Here is a 15,450-nt window from a genome sequence, read left to right on the forward strand (position 1 = left end):
ATTGTATTTTTTGAAAGGGGCAAACAATTTATGAGAAATGAATGGTCTTTGTACATTAAGTTCCACAATGCCAGGAAAGTTGCTTCACTCAAGAACACAATGAAAAATTGAATTGAGCAATACAACTTTCTCTCCAACACGGGTAAAATTTTGCCTCGCTGCACAATGCTGTGAAATTTTCTGCACAAAATATCTTCACAAATGTAAGGAAACATAAGACGGAAGATTATCACAACCTTGCTATGCTTCTACAATACATGACCAACCCTCTACAGCACCACATACCATACACAAACTACAAGCACTAACAACCACAACTACTACTACTACCACCACTACCTACTCTGCTGTGAGGAGGAGCGAGAGCGTTTGGCTGCCCTCTCCTGCAACCTGGCACTCTTCTCCCTCTTGGCCACTCCTCCAGATCTTCTGATGCACGACGGGTGGCTAAAATCAGTGTCCTCCTTTGTGTTGTCCGTGTCGTTCTCGCTGAAGAGACTGTCGCTATCGTTGCTCTCAGATCCTCCTATGGGTGAGGGTGTGACAATGTGAGGGTGTAGGTGCAGTGCTTGGGAGAGGAAGGATGAATGGGTGAAGGATGGGAGGAAAGGAGGGTAATAGGAGGGTAGGGAGATGAAAGATGGGTGGAAAAATGTAAAGGAGGAAGGATGTAGGGGAAAAATTGGATGGTAAAAATGGATGATGAATAGGATGGGTGAAGAATAGGATGCTGGAAGGAAAGAAGGGTGACAGAAGGGTAAGATGAAAGATGGGTGAAAAACTGTAAAGGAGGAAGGATGTAGCAAAAATATTGGATGGTAAATAGGTGGATGATGAATAGAATGAAGGAAAGGAAAGGATTGGAGATACAAAGAGAAAATGTAAGAAGCAACAAGAATGAGAACAACAAAAGAACATAACAAACAAACAATAACCAAAACAAAACAGGGAAAGAACAAGAGGAAACCATAATAACATACACGCGAAAATACCAACACAGGCAGGGAATATAAAACAGAACACAATAAGCAAACAAAAAAATCAAAACAAAACCGGGAAGAACAGAAAAAAAAACACCCCCCTAAAAAAAATAAAAATAAATAAATAAAAACAGCACAAATAAACACCCAGATCAGTAACCCAGTGAAAAACCGTGTTTGTGACATGTGGACCAAGTTACCAAGACACTGACTAAACACACACTAAACACACTAATCCAAGGAGTGTGTGGCCTCACCTTGGTCATTGAGGTCTGCTTGATAGAGTGTGTCTTCTTCTATATTGACTGCCTCGTCCTCATACCCCTCTTTGGCCCTTTCCATTACTTCTATGTAGTCCAGCTCAGCATAGTAGTCGTCGCCACCCATTATCTTCCCCTCCTGTTGTGGGTGAAGGGATAGATAAAGGGGGTTATTGGTGGGGAAGGGATATAATGACTGGTGTGAAGGAAGCAATGAAAGAATGATTGGCAAGGGGAAAAGAGGTGGGATACTGGTGGGAAAGATGGAAAGAAATGATAGGAAAGGAGGGGAGAAGCAAGAAATGAAGGGAAATTGTTAGGAAAGTGATATGAAAGGGGAAATAAAAAAAAAATAAAGGGAAACTGTTTGGAAGAAACGGAAAGAATGAATGACAACTAGAAACACAATCAATGAAAGGGTTTAAGTTGAAGTGGAGATATAACAGCACAGGTCACCTTGTTAGCAATGGCCAGGATTACAAAAAACATCACAAACTTAATAAAAAAAATCCCATGGTATCTAAAATATAACTGATAATAGAGAAACTTGAGGACAATTACCCTTCACAGCAACAACCACAATTAAAAATAACACCACAAACTTAAAATCTCAAGACATCAAGAATATAATCAGTGGTACAGAAAGGAATCACTGAAAAGGACAATGAGTAAGACAGTGCAGGTCACCTCGTTAGCAATAGCCTCGTTCAGCATGCGGCCGACATACACACAGATGAAGCCGCCTCTGGGCACATCATGCAGGGTACGGACACCCCAGCCACGTCGTGCAGTCTTGAACAGCTGCAGCTTAAGCCTGAGGGGATGCTGCACCACCTTATTTAGACAGTGGTTGCTGCACTTGCACCTGTTAGGGATAAGGTTAGGTTAATGAGTGTGGGAAGTATCTAGCTATCTTTTATCAGATTCTCACTGTCTATTTCCTCCACCTGTATACACAAATTATCATACCTCTCTGTCTATCTAAACCTTCTGGGGTTGCAGTTACTAAGATGTGTAGATTCAGAGGGGGATCTGATTGAGATCTTAAAGTGGTATAGGGGACATAACTAAAATTCTCAGGATCACTAATAAAAGTAGGACAAGAAGATTAAGACCCACCATACCAGCCACCTCCTCCCAGCCCTACCCACCCTACCCACCATTTCCAGTCCCACCCAGCCAACTAGCCGCTTCCAACCCTGCCCAGCTAACCAACCACTTCCAGCCCCGCCCAGCTAACCAACCACTTCCACCCCCACCCAGTCTACCATCCACTCACTTTGTATTGCACTCATAAATCCCACTCTGGACTTGCTCAAACAGGCGGCGGTAGGTGTAGCCAGCTGACTGGTTCTCCTGCCTCTCCAGAATCTTGGTGTTGGCAATGGTCTGCTGCCAACACTCACACTTACTCTTATCCTGGGAAGTAAGAGAGGCTCAGTAGTGCAGTGGTTGTATATAACAAGTCCCCCAACACTCAATACAATATAGACAGAAGGATGAGAAGCAAGAGTGCAGGGAAGAACCAATGCTTGCCAATACTTACCAATGAAGAGACAGACAGATGAAACATATGAGTACAAACAGGTTCTAACATGCCATAATACTCACCCAACACTTAATAAATCAGAAAGATGAGACTCAACATTATTAACAAGCCCCAATATTTACCAATACTCACCCAGCACTCAATAAAACACAGACAAAAAACAAACATGAGTATAGATAAGTCCTAACACATCCCAGTACTCACCCTGCACTCATCAGTACAGTCACAACACACCAGGAAGTCTGGGTCCAGGTCTAAGGGCACATCCTCAGTGGGAATACGGACATTGCAGTACCTCAACTCCTGGGGTAGCACTTCCTCCAGGGAGTTGACGCAGGAAATGGGAACATTTTCCTCCCCTTTGCTGAAGTCCTGGGAGGACAAGAGAGTCATGAGCAGAGGGAGTAATGAATGACCGTTTGTCATGAGAGGGAGCAAAGAATTATTGTGTTTGTTATGAGGGAGAATGAAAAATGGTTGAGTTTATCTATTTACTTATGCATCTGATCTGTAGTCTCTTCCTAAAGTTTTATCGATCTATCTGTCTCTAATTCACGGGGAACTTAATCTGGGTTACTCCTACAGCACCACAGCTAACCCATTTCTTCTCTCACCCAATCTGTATACACCATCCTGCTTCTACCCATGACAACAAAACCCACACAACACTCCACCTTAGTGTCAACAGTCTGGGTTACTTCTAAGGAGCCTAAATAGACCCATCTTTTCTCTCACTCAATCCACAATCACACTCCCAACAAGACCCAAGAGTCTCTCCACCTCGATATCACAGCCATCTCTTCTCTCACCCAACCTGCAATCATCATCTCACTTCTATCTATGACTGCAAGGCCCACAACACTGCACCTCAATGTCCACAATCTTCTTGAAGGGCTCCCACTCGTGTGTGACCATGACGCTTAGCTCAAAGGAGAAGCAGTCCACCTCCAGGTTGGATTCGGTCATCAGCAGGTACTTGAACACGTCCTCAATGCTCCCCAGCCGGCGGCCACATGGAGCTGTGTAGTAAATCTCGTAGCGGTTCACCGTCTTGCGGCAGATCTTCACAAACTGTCTGGGAGTGGAGGGAGTCCATTAGCACAAAGTGTGTTTGATACTATTACTACTACCTATACAACTGCCATAACTTATTTAGAGACATCAGGGAGATAGAATAAGCAGAGATCCGGCTTCAAGTCTAAAAAGCACAGTTAGATTACCTGCGCCAGCCAAAGAGGAGTGGTTGCAGGAGTGGAGACAGGCCTTTGTACTTCTTCATGCTATCGCCGGCACCCAGACACTGCGAGGTGCACAGGTGGGTGGCAAACTTGACCACCTTGTCTTGGAAGGAATGTTGCTGTGGACACATGAACACAGTTAGAGATCACACACACACACACACACACACACACACACACACACACACACACACACACACACACACACACACACACACACACACACACCAACAATAAAGCAACATAAGATACACATGTGAGCAACAAAACAAAAGAGGGTCAAGTACTCACATTGGTGAAGCCCCTTGATTCCTGTTCCACCTTAAGCAGAACCTCCTTGGGCGGCGTGCCAGGCCGGGAGGGGCGGGAGGTACTCTTCCTGGCCACTGAACGGGGCTGGCCGGGCACTTCAGCTGATGGGGTGGGCACGGCTGGGGCAGTGGGCAAATACAAGGCTTGTGAACTTGGGGCATCTGTGTTTTATCAAGTTGTCATGTATCTCATTTCCTCAACTCAATATCTACAAGTCTCTGAGGGAGGGTCGGCCATTAAAATCTGCTAAAACTTATGATACGTGTGTGTGACTTCTGCACGTGTCCTTAACTCATTAGCTACATCGTTTTTGGCCACTACACTCTGCTAAAACTTAATTATTTTTTCTATGTAAGAGAGACACTGAACAAGGGCAACAAAATTTATAAAAGAAACTATAGAGGTGCCAGTCCCCTAAAAAAAAGGGAGCCAAAAGAATTATGTGATGTGTGTATGTGTGTGTGTGTAACTTCAGTATGTAATGGCAGGTAAGAGTTGCCTGGCAGTTAGTTTAGTTAGTCTTTCCTTGAGCACACAGGAGGAAGGGAATGACTTCATATGGTAGTACCTGGTGTGGCAGTGTCCAGGTCCTGGTCCTGCCCGAAGGTGCCGTACTCCACCACCGCCTGCAAAGGGTCACACTGCACCAACACTTCACCACCACCACAACTATAAAATGCCTCTCACCACTCAACCCTTACTCTTACACACACACACACACACACACACACACACACACACACGCCTTCCTGTTCCCCTGTCACACACCAATCAAGTCACATACATACATACATACATACACACACACACACACATGCACACACACACACACACACACACACACCTCCTACTCTGTCTTGCCACATCACTGCTTTTCAGCCCCCCAATGTCCTGTTCCATTTCACCACCACTGTCTTTCACCAATCAAACCTCACACATACCTCTCCCATTCCCTTCCATATCACTGCCTTTACTTTTCATCAATCAAGCCTCACACACACCCAGCCCTTACCCTGCTGGGCAGCGCGGCTGTCCTCCTCCTGATGGCGCGCACAGGCTGCTCTGCCTGGGCCTGGATGTTCATCTTCTTGTGGAACAGTGGACTGAGGCGAGTGGAGCCACGATAGATCCATTCACAGCGACCTTCCAGTGGAGGGAAGAACATCTTGACTAGTGAACCATCCACCTCCTTCACCTGCGCCCTCCACCAGCGGCCTGTGGATGGATGGTAGGGTTAGTTCTTGTCATGCTTCTGGTTCACTCCAGTCAGTCTTGACGAAGCTCCACTTAAGAGAAACAATATCAAGTCTTTCACTGCAGTATGCAACAATTTGTAGCACTAAAAGCAATGCATGGAATCTTTTTAAGCATCTAAAATAAAGAAAGGCTTATAAAAGAAAAGATTTTGCAACTTCTTGCCAACACAATGTTTGCAGATGGGCGTAGCACAAGAAAAGATGTCTCAGAATGGTTAAAAATTAATGAAAGATAAGCTAAATTGCAGTGAAAGGGCTCAAGAAACTAAAATACTAAAAGCAAATACAAACAAAGGAAGCAGTCCCACCAACACCCAATACCACAACGCACCATTCCACTCAGTCTTGACGTAGTTCCACTTCTGCAGGCGTACCATGGGCCTCTCGGGGTACATCTGCAGGTACTCCTTGATGAACTCCCTTGAATCTGACGACACATCCTCCCAGGAGCACGCCGAGGACTCTGCCACCACTCGGATGTCAGCATGATGGACGTACTGTGCATAACCGTCGTCGAAGAAAATCAGGTACCTGCAGGAGGGTGGTGAGGTGTGGGTGAGTGGTGATGAGACAGCAAGAGAGTAATGGGTGGTGTTGGAAGGGTGAATAGTGATGGGTGCACTGATGGAATTGTGGGTAGTGATAAAAGGGTAATGGTTGGTGATAGGTGGATGGTGAGTGGTGCTGGGAGGGTGATTGGTGATGGGGGCACTGTGGAAACAAAGAGTGGTGATTGAAGGGGCATGGTTAGTGATGGGTGGGTGGTGAGTGGTGAGTGGTGATGGGACAATAGAAGGGTGATGACAAGTGATGAGTGAATCATGGCTGGTGATGGGAGTGAGGAGTCCCACATTTGAGACTACATCCTGAAAACCTGTTCCAGACTTGGATAAACCTAACAAAACCTCATCAGTCACCAGGTTAAGTGTGTCAGTCAGTCTATCCTCTCCCTCCCTCTTACCTGTACTTATTGGCAACAGTTGGAATCTCCGCCACAATGCCCACATAAAAGGACCCTGAGATTGTTGTGTTCTTGGGGTCGTCATCCTTGTACTTAGCAATGATGCGAGTGCCTACTGGGATACGGGTGGCACAGGGCTCATAGTACGCCAGCTGCCGGCCCGGTATGATCCTCGGAAGACCGGCTCCCTTGGCATTACGGTTGTAGCGGATTCGGTAGGCCGTGTTCTGAAGAGGGTCATATTAGGTTAGGTTTTTGACTGCAACCCCACAAGAATTTACTGTACAATGGAGTGTGTGTGTGTGTGTGTGTGTGTGTGTGTGTGTGTGTGTGTGTGTGTGTGTGTGTGTGTGTGTGTGTGTGTGTGTGTGTGTGTGTGTGTGTGTGTGTGTGTGTTATTTATCTTTTTATTGGTGTACAAGGTGTTCTCAGGCCAAAGGCTGCACAAAGGCTATGAAAAAGATCCTACTGAATATGCCAGTCCCAAAAGAGTAGAGCCAAAAGGATGACCCAGTATTAGAGAAGTGGAGAGTGAAGGTTACAGCAGCAGGACCATTCAAAATTAGGTTTGTTGAATGCAAAACTAGAAGACCATAAGATGTTACTACACAAAGAAGATTAGACCAGCAGAATCATCTTACTTTAGGTCTTTTTGATGCAAGATGACAAGATTTCACCACAGCAGGATTACCTTATGTTAGTCTCTTTCCAATACAAGTCCACAAGACATTACTGTACAAGGATGACTACAGCAGGATCCTTACTCTAGTTGTTTTGAATGCAAATCCACAAAATTTCACTACAGCAGAGCTTTACATTAGTTTCTTTCCAATACAAGACCACAAGACATTATTGCACAAAGGTCACAACAGCACCCTTAAGTGAGGTCTTTTTTAATGCAAGAGAACAAGATTTCACTATAGTAAGACTGCCTCACATTTGTTTCTAACCAAGACAAGACCAGAAGACCATAAGGATTGCAAGCATAGTCACTTACATTGGGCTTCCTTGTCTCCACCTCAATGATCTGTGCCTGCACCCATCGTGCAAAGAGGGAGTACTTCATGGCATAAACCATCTCATTGGGTGCCAGCTCCCATCGCTGCAAGGGGCCCACAGGAGGTAGGTTTTCATTGGGCACCACCACCGACGACTCCGCTATCACCTCTCCGCTCTGTAATGGGGATGGAAAGGGAGGTTAGAATGTTCTATCTGTTTATTTTCTTTTAGCTCTGTGATGGAAAGGGAAGGGAAGCTTAGAATGTTCTTTTTTTTTTCCCAGTTTATGCTATCACTTTTTTTTTGCTTGGTGATGGGAATGGAAGGGAAGGTTACAATGTTTTATTTGTTTGTTTTCTGGAAGATGTGCAGTTATATGTGTTTTATATGTTTACTGATCTCTTTATTTTCTTCTTGCTGTAGCTGTGTGAGGCCAGCTGAACTGTACTCACCCCATCCTGTTGTGTGAGGGTGCTTGAGGGGCCGATGTCCAGGGCGTTCTGCCACTGTTTGAGGAAAGAAGGTTCAGTTAGGTATGGTAAAGATAAGTACAACTCCTAACCTCTAATCCTCAGCTTACACATTACTACTACTACTACTACTACTACTACTACAATTACTAATACTGTCTCCCCAAAAAAGGGTGGCAGCCAAGACAAGACACACAACTTTCACATTCATCCTCCTTGACACCTCCTCTCTCAGCTCCTTGACACCCAAAGAGAAAAGAAAGTAAGGTGTCATTTGCAGCTAAAGAGTTAAAAGGTTCTCTCTCAGTTGGTTCTTTCTGCTATCAATAAATACAAACACCCAGTGACAGGCATTTCAGACCCTCAGTTCTTCTTTATTTCTGCAGAGTATAAGTTAAATAGTGACTCAATAAGGTGTCATTAGTAGCTTAAGGGTTAAATAATTCCCTCCATCAATACATACAGACATACATACAAACAAGCATTGCAGACTCACCATAATTTCAAGTCGGAATGTGTTGTAGAAATCTTTGCGTACATTGTCGAGACTTGTTTCTGTCTTGCTGTACTCCGACTCAAGGTTACTGAAGCTCTCTGGAATATTGGTACATGTGGAGTGAAGCTGTGTGTGTGTGTGTGTGTGTGTGTGTGTAATTTTCTTTACCTTACTTTCCTTGCAGGGTTTTATGGCTTATGTATTTGTTGCTCTTCCCTGACCCTTCCCCCTGTCTTTCTCCACACACAGTCTCCAGGTGTTCTTTAGTCTTCCCACTGGTTTCCTCACAATTACCTCCACCTCCTGTTCTTCTGCAGTCAGTTCCCTTCTCCCTTCTAATGTCCCTATACAATCTAAATCTTTCTCCACACACAATCACCTGGTCTTGTTTAGTTGTCCCACTGGTCTCCTTGCAACTACCCCCCAAACCAAACCAAAATCTTTCCCCACACCCAGTCTGCAGGTCTTCTTAAGTCTTCCCACTCATCTAACCACCCTGTGTCCTAATGAGTGTGTGTGGCTACCTGTAATCACCTGGCCTTGTAGTTTACCTTGTATCTTAAGCAGCTCATCTTCCAGGTGCTTGGCTCCCTCTTTAACCTGGCGGTAAAGGCCGAGCTCCTTGGTGAGGGCCAGAATGGTCTCCTCCAGTGAGAAGCCGTCCTCCTCCTCCTCAAACACATACTCTGACTCCAGTCCTGATGATTCCACTTCATCTGTGTGAGGTAAGAGGGTGGCAGGAGAGGCGAGGGTAAGTCATGCAGTAACAGTGATAAATGAGGACAGCATACATATATAAGCATAATCATGGTGAGGACAGATCAAGTCATACTAATACAGATTAGAGCATCTCAGATATCCAGCTTGTCTTTGCCTTCATAATGCAGCACACTGGTTGTGAGTCAAATGCACTGAATGCTGAGTACCCAACTGTAGTGTAATGATGTCTTTTCCCTCCATGTGTGTGTGTGTGTGTGTGTGCCACCAATGAATTGTTTAGTAACAAACCAGTAGCAACAATGAAATAAAAAGAATGCCCACTGAATTTGGAATACTAAGCAATTTAAAGAAGAAAAACAAATGAGAAAAGCCAAAGTGTGTGTGTGTGTGTGTGTGTGTGTGTGTGCGTGCGAGCCTCACCGTCCGAGGGGTCTGAGTCTGAGTCGGTGAGCACCACAGTGGTCTTGGGTGGGGGAATCTTCTCAGCCAGAAGGAGTCTGCCCGAAGTGAGGCAGTCCACCAGGGAGTCCTGCTGCTGCTGCGCCTCTGACAGACAGCTTTCACACACCCGCTTCTTTCTGTCACCAGAGGAACACTTTAGTCCTGTCACTGTCATATACAACAATTCACAACACCACAAATAACTGTAAAATCTCTTCAAGCATTGTTTTAACCCTATCACTGCAATATATAACAATTCACAGCACTACAAATCACTGTATAAAATCTTCTCACCCACTCATTTCTTTCTGTGGTAAGAGGAACACTTCAACACTAACTCTGTCACTGCAATGTACAACAATTCACACCATCCAAAACTCACTGCGCAAGATCTCCTGAGGCACCATAAGAAAGAAGAGGGATTAAAAGAGAGAATGCCAGTTTATGTACATCCTGACACCACCTCACTGTATTAATAGCAAGTGTAATACTACCCCAATAATGTCTCCTTACAACAATAATTCAACAAAACCTAAGAAAGAGCAAACCATTTCAGAACACAGACCCTAACCCTTCGACTGCCACTTGGTACACTTTTCCCTAATTACCAATCACTGTGAGACATCTTTACTTGTTCTACAGCCACATCCAATCTCTGAACCGGGAAAGAATTGTAAAATGTATTCTTTTTCACTGCTAACTTCCTTGTAGATGCTTGTAAAGACTTGTAAACACTTCACGCATTGCTTGTGCTGCTGCTAACTGTTCTGTGTCACAGTGAAAAGCTTAAGAGAAATTGAACATACAGTAGCAAAGCATCACACAGGTCACACAGTCCCAAGCACCTCAGAACAGCTAGCACTCACTCATTTAAGTTATGTTTCCTTATAATAATAACCAAATCAAACCTAAAAGAGAACAAAGTGTTTCAAAATAAGACCATTAAGAGCAAATGAACATACAGTAACAAGATATCACACAGGTTACACAGTCCCCAGCACCCCAGGACACCCAGCCACCACTCACTTGGGGTATGGCAGCACACCAAAGTACCGCCTCACGTACTCCTCCGCCTTGATCAACTTCTCCTCCGCCCGGCAGTCCGAGTTGAGGCAGCGGAAGGCACGTTTATTGCTGCCGGCTGTGGTGTTGGTGCCTTTCTTCTTTGGGTCCTCCTCTATCACCACCTGAAGGTAATAAATGACTGATTGATGGACAGATTGGTGTAATGATAATGATGACTGATGGATGGATGGAGTGACTGGTGATGGTGGTAGTAGTTAATGATAGTAATTTGGTGTACTAATCTGTACTAGTAAGAAAAGATTAAAAACAGTAAATGAAAATAGGAAAAGCTAGATTTTTTTTGTCTGAGAGAGAGAGAGAGAGAGAGAGAGAGAGAGAGAGAGAGAGAGAGAGAGAGAGAGAGAGAGAGAGAGAGAGAGAGAGAGAGAGAGAGAGAGAGAGAGAGAGAGAGAGAGAGAGAGAGAGAGATACAATGAGACGGAAGCCAAACCCCACAACTCACGTCGTCGTCCGAAATGTCAATGATCTCCGCCATGGTGAGCCTGACGTCATGCCTGGAGGGGCAGAAGGATCAGTTAACACTCTCTCTCACACATCTTTCCTTTACCACAAGCCACTTAGAGAAACTCTTTTACTTTATACAGCTGCCTCTATTCCCAATGCTTGCCAGAAATCTAAGGCTCTTCATTCAACTCTCTTTTTTCCTTCTTGTAAGTATAATTGTAGAGGTTTTGTATGGTGGTTTTAGTATTGTCAGTTGTTGCATATCGCAGTGAAAAGGTTAATTACGGGTATTTGCTGTCTGCCCAAGCACCGGATGGAGGCGCCTCACACAGTGTTTGCCTCAGTGCTACAGTGACTAGTGAGGTGAACAAGTTAGCCACCACAACAGATCCAGCCAGTGAAGGAAGCAAGTGTGAAATATAAGACCTCTGCTGATTTGAACCTAACCACAGTATTCGTTAGTTAACATATGTACCTACACAACGAATTAATCAACTGCAATATAACTGAACAGAATTGATGTAAACCTAACCTAACCACAGCCTTTGTTAGTACCCATATCTACACAATGAAGGAGGCAGCTATAAGATTACTGACTACTACTACTACTACTACTACTACTACTGCTACTACTGTCCCTTTCTACTAGGGTCTCGCAGGGCTAAGGGTAATTGTGTGTGTGTGTGTGTGTGTGTGTGTGTGTGTGTGTGTGTTGTCCGGGCCGCCCCGTGCGGGATTACCGGCCTGGTATAGACACAAATTATTATTAACGTGTGTTATTAAGTGGTTCTTTGTCTGGGCCGCCCGTATATAGACAACAACAGGGCAACAAATAACAGCTTAAATACATATATAACTATAAAATATACACATAAACATCCGAAAAAATAACCAGTAAGTCCTCTCTCTCATATTTTTCCCTTCTCTGACCTTACTCAGCCTCTAGCAGAGTGACCTGACCCCGAAGGAAAGGTCAGGCCCTCACGCTGTCACGGGGATCGGATGAGGGGTCAAAATAGATCAGAAAGAAGTGGAAATGTCAAAAATTTGCCGGTAATCAAAAATGGGCCCTCTGTGTTGATGGCGCGGAAGAGACGAGGCGGTAATTTTTTTCGGCTCTTTTTGTATTGTTTTGTTTATTTTGAATAATTTTATTTAATTGACTTACGTGTTCATTATTAGTTATGGCTTAATTTTTTTTTCATTACTTTCTTTTGTTTTTTCAAGGAGCCGAGATGGATAATTCTGAGTTTGAGACAAAAGACGAAAGACAAAAAAAGGAAAAGAACAAAAAAAAAAAAATAGGATAGGAAATGGATGGGACTGCAAGGAATGGGAGTAAAAACAATAAGTTGTACGCGCGCGCGCGCGCGTACATTTTCAACACACACACACACACACACACACACACACACACACTGCATAAGCATATGTACAACGAAAGACAAGGCAACACACACACACACACACACACACACACACACACACACACACATACACACACTGCATAAGCATCTGTACAACGAAAGACAAGGCAACACACACACACACACACACACACACACACACACACACACACTGCATAAGCATCTGTACAACGTAAGACAAGGCAACACACACACACACACACATACACATACACACACACACACACACACACACACACACACACACTGCATAAGCATATGTACAACGAAAGACAAGGCAACACACACACACACACACACACACACACACACTGCATAAGCATCTGTACAACGAAAGACAAGGCAACACACACACACACACACACACACACACACACACACACACACACACTGCATAAGCATCTGTACAACGTAAGACAAGGCAACACACACACACACACACACACACTGCATCACCATCTGTACAACGAAAGATAAGGCAACACACACACACACACACACTGCATAACAATCTGTACAACGAAAGACAAAGCAACACACCATCTGTACAACGAAAGACAAGGCAACACACACACACACACACACACACTGCATAAGCATCTGTACAACGTAAGACAAGGCAACACACACACACACACACACACACACACTGCATCACCATCTGTACAACGAAAAATAAGGCAACACACACACACACACACACACACACACACACACACACACACACACACACACACACACACCTTGAAATACCTTGAAAAAAACACTGAATATTTACTGGGAGGGACTGGAAGGGAGTTAGGGAAGGTACCACTCTGATAACGTCACGGATGGGGGGGCTTGTGACGTCACGGCTGGGGGTTGATGACGTCACAGCGACCGCTATTTACGTACGTACGTATTTCATTTTGAAAATGACCCCTCTAAAAAACGCAGCTAGACAGGAATGCTTTATAAATTCAGACTTGCCACACATTTTAACTAATGCCACAAATAACAACACATTTCAAAACGCAGTAGTATTAAAGATATTTAAAAAGAAGTATCTGGAAACTGTTGGAACCTTCACCCCATTCAAAATCGTTCAAATGTCCACCCATTCTGGCTTAAACATAACGGAAAACACTTTAAAAAATCTGAACTATTTTTTAAAACCATTTAAAGTGAGCTACAAGCACAAATAAAAAATCTACCGAAAACAAATTCAATATTATTGGAAGTTGAACACGAATAAAAACAAGTGTACGGTGCACGCATTTCACTGAGCGGGACGGCAACACACTTAAAAAAACACAAACTATTTTTTAAAACCAATAAGAACCTAGTACAGGCTGAAATAAAACATTTAGTTTTGGGACCGTAAAAAAATACGCCGAAAACGGCCCTCTTATTTACACAAAAACAACGCCAAAATCACCACTTTTCACGCAACACACGCGCTCAAATAACTTAAAAAACAACGAAATATTTTTACAAACCATAAAATCTTAGCTACAAGCCGAAATAAAATACTTAGGAAATAAAAAAAATAGTATTGGAACCGGAGGGGGCTGGGGAGCCTTATCCAAGATGGCGGTGGGGGGCCAGTGGGGGGGACGACCAACCCTTCTCACTCATTTAAACCCTCGGCAAACTTAAACTAAGTAATGGCAGGTATATCTAATGAGCGGATATTAAAGCCTGGTCATGTGGCTCCGCTTTGCGACAGTATTGGTTTAAAACACTCACAGATAAGATAAATAATGGCTGATAATTAGAGACGACCCTGATTATTTACATTTTCATTAAGTTAAATTTTACGTTTTTTAGCAACGAGACGAGGCTGACACAGGGATATATTGTGCTGGAGGTTAGGTGAGATGCGTTAAAATGAGTTAAAACCGTGGATTGTTCAGTTATTCATTAAAAAGTTACGTTAAGTTACCTAAATTTATTCATTAAAAAGTTACGTTAAGTTACCTAAATTTATTCTAACACTTCCTGACCTTACCTTCCCTGTGGTGGTGATGGTGGTGGTGGCGGTCCTCGTCCCTATGGCTGGCTGTGTAGCACCTTCTCACAGCCAAACTTTTCTTTATTTTGTTTGTTTTCACCCACTGCTGCCTTCGGGTGTCCACTGCTAGAGCCCACGCCTTCCTCATTACCAACTAAAGAAGGTTTAACTCATGGGTAAGTCTTGGCAGCCACTATGTAGGCTGCCAAGGTTACACAAAAAAAAAAAAAAAAATTGTCAGGCTGGGAGTTGAAACAGACGCGTACCACCACCACCCATAGACACAACACGCTGCTAATTTGTCAGGCAGCAGCTCAACGTTGCCAGATTGTTTTGGCCATATTATCGTACTACACAGGTTGAAATTATTGTACTTCTGGTAAAATTGTCGTACATATGTAATTATTCCAAATATTATGCAAAACTGCCACTTTCCAAATATAGCAGAATTTAGGTTTTATATATATATATATATATATATATATATATATATATATATATATATATATATATATATATATATAGAGAGAGAGAGAGAGAGAGAGAGAGAGAGAGAGAGAGAGAGAGAGAGAGAGAGAGAGAGAGAGAGAGAGAGAGAGAGAGAGTGTGTGTAATGAAAAAAACAACAATGCCCTTAACAAACAAAACACTTTCCTAAATACATATCATTAATAATTGGAGAAAAACTACAGGACACTTCGTTAAGTTGTTTACTTACTATGTAGGAGATTACTGGTCTTGTTCTTCTATATATACATCCGGCACGTCGTCAGCAGCCCTGGCACTCTCTTCATTGGAGGAATATAGCACTCTTGATG

The 15,450-nt window shown here is 43.6% G+C and overlaps 1 protein-coding gene across 5 annotated transcripts in view; it reads right to left on the minus strand.

Annotated features, from left to right (window-relative positions):
* Positions 1-14,888, minus strand: part of LOC135094394 (histone-lysine N-methyltransferase eggless-like) — an 18,781-nt gene extending 3,893 nt beyond the window's left edge. For 2 of the 5 annotated variants that reach the window (XM_063994449.1, XM_063994445.1), the window contains exons 1-20: positions 12,143-12,305; positions 11,211-11,262; positions 10,709-10,869; positions 9,662-9,819; positions 9,073-9,237; positions 8,522-8,619; positions 8,008-8,061; positions 7,554-7,730; positions 6,557-6,783; positions 5,927-6,126; positions 5,352-5,554; positions 4,908-4,965; positions 4,319-4,458; positions 4,010-4,146; positions 3,657-3,864; positions 2,994-3,161; positions 2,520-2,659; positions 1,928-2,105; positions 1,238-1,379; positions 344-526 (exon numbers count right to left, since the gene is read on the minus strand). In XM_063994449.1, coding sequence (XP_063850519.1) covers positions 344-526; positions 1,238-1,379; positions 1,928-2,105; positions 2,520-2,659; positions 2,994-3,161; positions 3,657-3,864; positions 4,010-4,146; positions 4,319-4,458; positions 4,908-4,965; positions 5,352-5,554; positions 5,927-6,126; positions 6,557-6,783; positions 7,554-7,730; positions 8,008-8,061; positions 8,522-8,619; positions 9,073-9,237; positions 9,662-9,819; positions 10,709-10,869; positions 11,211-11,243 — 2,830 coding nt within the window. In that variant the 5' untranslated portion in view covers positions 11,244-11,262; positions 12,143-12,305. Of the gene's footprint in view, positions 1-343; positions 527-1,237; positions 1,380-1,927; positions 2,106-2,519; positions 2,660-2,993; positions 3,162-3,656; positions 3,865-4,009; positions 4,147-4,318; positions 4,459-4,907; positions 4,966-5,351; positions 5,555-5,926; positions 6,127-6,556; positions 6,784-7,553; positions 7,731-8,007; positions 8,062-8,521; positions 8,620-9,072; positions 9,238-9,661; positions 9,820-10,708; positions 10,870-11,210; positions 11,263-11,497; positions 12,117-12,142; positions 12,306-14,629 lie in introns of those variants that run through there. The other 3 variants (XM_063994447.1, XM_063994446.1, XM_063994448.1) reach the window with 3 other exon arrangements.
* Between the last annotated feature and the right edge of the window lie 562 nt (positions 14,889-15,450).

This window comes from Scylla paramamosain, chromosome 45, assembly GCF_035594125.1.
Source record: "Scylla paramamosain isolate STU-SP2022 chromosome 45, ASM3559412v1, whole genome shotgun sequence".
Taxonomy (NCBI): domain Eukaryota; kingdom Metazoa; phylum Arthropoda; class Malacostraca; order Decapoda; family Portunidae; genus Scylla; species Scylla paramamosain.